At 32.1% G+C, this 5,416-nt stretch overlaps 3 protein-coding genes across 6 annotated transcripts in view; all 3 read right to left on the bottom strand.

Moving 5' to 3' along the window:
* Positions 1-2,346, bottom strand: part of LOC115245444 (mRNA-capping enzyme) — a 4,920-nt gene extending 2,574 nt beyond the window's left edge. Inside the window, exons 1-2 of one of the 4 annotated variants that reach the window (XM_029823766.1) lie at positions 2,115-2,346; positions 15-382 (exon numbers count right to left, since the gene is read on the bottom strand). In XM_029823766.1, the coding sequence (XP_029679626.1) occupies positions 15-322 (308 nt within the window). In that variant the 5' untranslated portion in view covers positions 323-382; positions 2,115-2,346. The remainder of the gene's footprint in view (positions 1-14; positions 383-2,114) is intronic. The other 3 variants (XM_029823758.1, XM_029823775.1, XM_029823783.1) reach the window with 3 other exon arrangements.
* LOC115245467 (transducin beta-like protein 2) overlaps positions 1-5,416 on the bottom strand; it is a 33,729-nt gene that overhangs the window by 4,799 nt on the left and 23,514 nt on the right. The window lies entirely within an intron of this gene.
* LOC115245501 (DNA-directed RNA polymerases I, II, and III subunit RPABC2-like) lies at positions 797-1,769 on the bottom strand. The gene is made up of 3 exons (XM_029823863.1): positions 1,611-1,769; positions 1,183-1,335; positions 797-1,098 (listed from the first exon to the last, which is right to left on the bottom strand). Exons 1-3 carry the CDS (start codon positions 1,634-1,636, stop codon positions 888-890), a joined length of 390 nt encoding a protein of 129 aa, XP_029679723.1. The 5' UTR covers positions 1,637-1,769; the 3' UTR covers positions 797-887.

Here is a 5,416-nt window from a genome sequence, read left to right as displayed (position 1 = left end):
GGTTCTGCGCATCCGATGGAGTCTCACCGTGACCTCTGCATTGCAATTTCAAATATTTGCAGCCATAATCCTCTATGGTCTTTCTATCGTAGAATCTCGTCGTATTCGTTAAGTCTATCCAAAGACCCATCTTTAATTTTTGACTCTTCAGATTTGCAAAGAACATATCCACATTGAAGCGACATTCCTCGGGCACTTGGTTGTCGTAGGTTGAGGACAGTGGCGTCTTGAAGGCTAGAAACTTGCCTTGTATCAGCCTCATCGCCTTACGCGGACAGTGAAGCCAGCGAGGCGGAACAGGTCCTCTGCTTTCGTTTGACATTTTCGTTTGGTCGTTGTATTAAATACGGGAGCATATAAAAGTGCGATGCGACTTGAAGTTCTGCGATAAACAGTCCAGTAGCGGGATTCAGTAACTTGTTATCGACAGTTTTCGGTATCGTTAACTGGCGACAGCCAATGGCAAGGACAACTCTGGTGAAATCGGATTTAAACTCATTTTGTCACTTTTTTGTCTTCTTAGTATTGCAATCGGTATTTCGTATATTCGTGCTAAATAATTGTCGTGAAATTTTTATCTTGCAGTAATTGATCAACGAGGTTAAGAGCGACTAAAGAAACCACGAGGACCTCTCGCGTCAAATCGTAAACTATAAGATCTGCATTTTTCATTCAAAAAATACATAAAGAGAATTGTATTATAATTATACTCATGATTAACGTTTTTCTCTTATGCAGGAAGACGGAATAAAATTTTAGGAGACAAAATATATAAAAATTTCATTATACATTGATATAAAATGTAAGATGATAAAATAATGTATTGTAGTATTGATAATACATAGTTAATATAAGGTATACCGAATTTTGTACAACTTATACTAATATTAATGATCTATTATAATAAGTTCGTCAATGCCCCAATCTTCATAACTGTTATCAGGCAGGTAGCGACGTATAATTATGGGAATTTTTCGTTGCTTTAATTCCTTCATTGCAATTTGCAGCGGATCAGTTTCCCCTTCTAATTCTACCATTACAGGAGCACACATTGCTATTTGTAACGCTCTTGTGCCTAAAACTCTTGCCCTTTCATATCTGTAAAATAAAAATTTAATATATCGCTAAAGTTATTTATATTTTCACTCTATGCAAATAATATATCATATATAATACACATACTTTGTCATATATCTTGTTGTTATCCTTTTTGACTTTTGAACACCAGCAGTAGCTTCATTAGCATTCAACAATTCGATATTTTCACCATCATCTTCTTGGGGCTCTAATTCGATGTTGTCCTCGTCGTCTACATCATCGAAATCATCTGCGACCCTACAAATAATAAGATTAACCGGAATAATATTAATTATATATATAAACTATACAGAGAAACTATTAATTCAATAATTTTCAACTACTTGTTTTTTAGTTCAACCTATTGTTTTTAGTTTACAACAAGAATAGCACATAAATTATAAAAAAAATTCGTCTGCATAATGAGTGATATTAATGAAATGCAAAATAACCTATAAAATGTATATTCCTATATACCAACATGCATATGCTTCTGTATGTATATACGTCAAAGAAACTGGCATTATACTTACTCGTCTCCATCAAAATCATCAGCCATTTTTTATTTAGCATATATACAAGCCACAGATACACTACTACCGCGTCGCTTGATATTGGGTCATTCACGTTGGCAGAGAACTGTCAAAGTATTAAATCACCTTTTGCGTAATGCGCATGCGTCTATAATGAAGAATTCACACTGCATCCGATTTCCGATGTATGATGTCAGATATCCGATATCCAATAAGAAAGTTTGTTTTATATAAAACAAACTCCTATTGGATATCGGACATTGTACATCAGAAATCGGACGCAGTATATCAGTAGCGGGATTCAGTAACTTGTTATCGACGGTTTTCGGTATCGTTAACTGGCGACAGCCAATGGCAAGGACAATTCTGGTGAAAAGCGCAATTCTCATAGGCTATCGCTCGCTAACGACAACGATAATCGTCACTAAGATGTTTAGAGAATCCCGCTACAGCATTTCACTCGTTTAGCGCCAAGAATGAAAATATGTCACTTTAAAATCTTACAACCTAACCTACTTCCTCTTCTTTCCAGAATCCGTTACTTGCTGGCAAAATGTATTACTTTCGAATGCACCTTCACTGTGTCCATGGAGAAACTGGTAAATGTTTAGAATAATTCGCTCTACTCAAATTTTGATAAAAATACCCTTAATCGATGCCTTTTTGCATAAAAACACTGGCGGAAATTAAATGGACAAACATGTGGCAGCACTGTCAACCACGGTGTCTGCCATTGTGTACTTGACAATTTCTCTTTCGATTAGTCGACATGACGAATATCGATTAATCGATTGACAAAAACGAGACATATCGAAAGGACGGATTTATAAAATTAATAATATGTCTACTATTATACATACTCTCTCTTGTGCTATCTGAAAAATACCAAAAATTGAAAGATACATAACATTTTTTACACCACAGACTTTTGCACTACTGCATGGGCACGTATATATATACGAATTATATATTCTTAATACTGATATATATATATCATCGTTTTATAAAACCTCTAGGCATTATATATATATATATATATATATACTAACGTCGATCATAAACGCGTCTCGTTTAACGGGAAATTGGATGTTTCGGGGTCCGATGTGATGATCTCAAAATTCTCAAACTTTCTGCGTCATTTTTCGTCTCTATATATTCAGGAATTATTCTCCAACAAGAGAATTATCACTGAAACATTATCATTGAAATATTATTGATTCATTCTTGAAAGATATTTAGTTGCAAATTTTAGATTTTTTATAACACGCTAACAAGCGATCTGCTACATTGTCAAACGCAATGATGGCGATCATGTGGCTATATAAAATGCCTAGAGGTTTTATAAAACGACGGATTATATGTATAATCAGGCATACGCGACATATGTATGTCGTAGCCAGATTACATAATTCGTCGTTTTATAAAACCTCTAGGCATTTTATAAAGCCACATGATCGCCATCATTGCGTTTGACAATGTAGCAGATCGCTTGTTAGCGTGTTATAAAAAATCTAAAATTTGCAACTAAATATCTTTCAAGAATGAATCAATAATATTTCAATGATAATGTTTCAGTGATAATTCTCTTGTTGGAGAATAATTCCTGAATATATAGAGACGAAAAATGACGCAGAAAGTTTGAGAATTTTGAGATCATCACATCGGACCCCGAAACATCCAATTTCCCGTTAAACGAGACGCGTTTATGATCGACGTTAGTTATCGTATTCAATAGACATCCACAGCCGTTTCGCCTAAAATACGAACACGGAGATGAAGAGTAAGACGTCAGAATTCATTAGCAGGGAAATTTGCTGTATTATTTATAAAGAGAAACTCCGACTTTGGATAGTCCGACTTTTAAGGTATGTTCGATTGACGCCATAGCCGAGGAATCATTTTTATTTGCTTGATTCTCCGAGTTGCACGTGCATCAAGATGCTGCGCAACAACAAATTAATCAAGTGAGAAAAATGTCAGATAAGAATCAAGGCGCTTATTATTGTTAAATTTTATTAACTAATATGCATTAAAAATATACGTTTCGGACCGTTTTTTGATCCATCTTTAGCATGGATATAAATATATAAAGATTAGATTGGAGATTTAAAACTTGACATACACAACATTTGCGGTTACAGTCAGACTTCAAATTAAAATTAACAATTAAAAAGAATGCTCAGTAAGATCCGCATGGATCTGTATAAATACATGTACAACGTCCAAATGTCATCATTATGACGTATATCGTCTGTGATTTACAATTACGATATAATGACAACACGGTCGGTACCATGGATATAGGACGGAGCATAAGTATATTTTTGGACGCGGGGTATAAAGATTGAAGAATAAAGGGAAATCTTTATTGTGGCCATCTTGGTTGTTCAATAGTAACACACGGTCACAAAAATAACGGTTAAGTTATAAAGTTTATGACCCTTGTTTTTATGACTGTACCGATCATATAAATATCCGATGTAAGAAATATATAATTGTAAGATGGATCGTATTGCCGCGAGCTTGAAGACAAAGGGGAAAGAGAATTGAAAGTCAATGTAACATGGATATGGACAATCAAGACTTTTTCTAAAAAAATCGATTTTCTAGAAAATCGATTTGGAATCGAACATCCCTACTATGGACGGTATTCATAGACGATATTTTTCTTTAAAAAAAATCGATTTTTGAATCGATTATTAAAAATATGATTTTAAGACAAATCGATTATTTTAATAAAGAATCGATTTTCGATTTTTTTCAATAAGGGCTCTTGGACACAAGATGCAAAACGTTTGCAGCCACTCGGCTAAAAGATAAAACATTTATTAATATGATATCGAATATGTCTTTCTTGAAACATAATATTTCAACCTAAAAAATGTTTTTAAATAATTATTATATATTTATAATAATTATTATATATTTGGAAAGAAATATGTAAAGAAATATACTATTAAAATAAAATATTTTACATATTAAATTCGTATATAAGAAGCGAAGTCTAAATAAATTTATTTGAATGCTATTACGATAAAGTTATATTAACATTATCAATATATTATTATAATAGATATTCATATTTCTTTATAATATTATCTCATCGAGGCAATTCAATAACGATAAATAAATAAATAAACTTACAAATATGTATTCTAATATTGTATTTTATATTTCTGTATTCTTTTTGGATTTCTATGTGAATTTAGATCAGCATTTCTCAACCTGATTCATCTTTCAAAGATGTTTCAAAAGATAATTTTTTCTAGAAACTGTTTAGCTTCACAAAACAGCAGAAAACGCTTTCTATTTCCAATTACTATTTAAAATATACAGGGTGGTCCTCGTAACGGTCGCCACGATTTTTAAGGCACTTACAATAATCTGACATAAAAAAGTCATAAACAGAAATTTATCAGTTTCTAACCGGCAACAAATTGCAATAATAAAAATTGACCAAACATTTTTTTTCCATAAAAAAGCAAGGTCACCTTCAATTTTTTAAATGGAACTGCCTACTTTTTATTGCATATTCTTGTAGCTTACTTCGAAAGCTTTCCAAAACACTATAATAAAGTATTTTTTCATTAAGTACTTTTTGAATTATTTTATATTTTAATCTGACATATTTTGATATAAAAATTAAAACATCTCGTAAAATAGTTTGTTTTCGATGATCTTACCGTAATACTTTTATGTTCAGAATAATGGGACAAATCAATTAGTATAAAAAAAATTGTTTTTAAGAAAAAGTATGTAATGATTTATAATGTATTTTTTTAAACAATTATTCGTTTTTTTTTAAA

Source organism: Formica exsecta, unplaced genomic scaffold, assembly GCF_003651465.1.
Source record: "Formica exsecta isolate Colony F162 unplaced genomic scaffold, ASM365146v1 scaffold122, whole genome shotgun sequence".
NCBI classification, from domain to species: domain Eukaryota; kingdom Metazoa; phylum Arthropoda; class Insecta; order Hymenoptera; family Formicidae; genus Formica; species Formica exsecta.
This window is presented reverse-complemented; position numbering and strand designations above follow the sequence as displayed.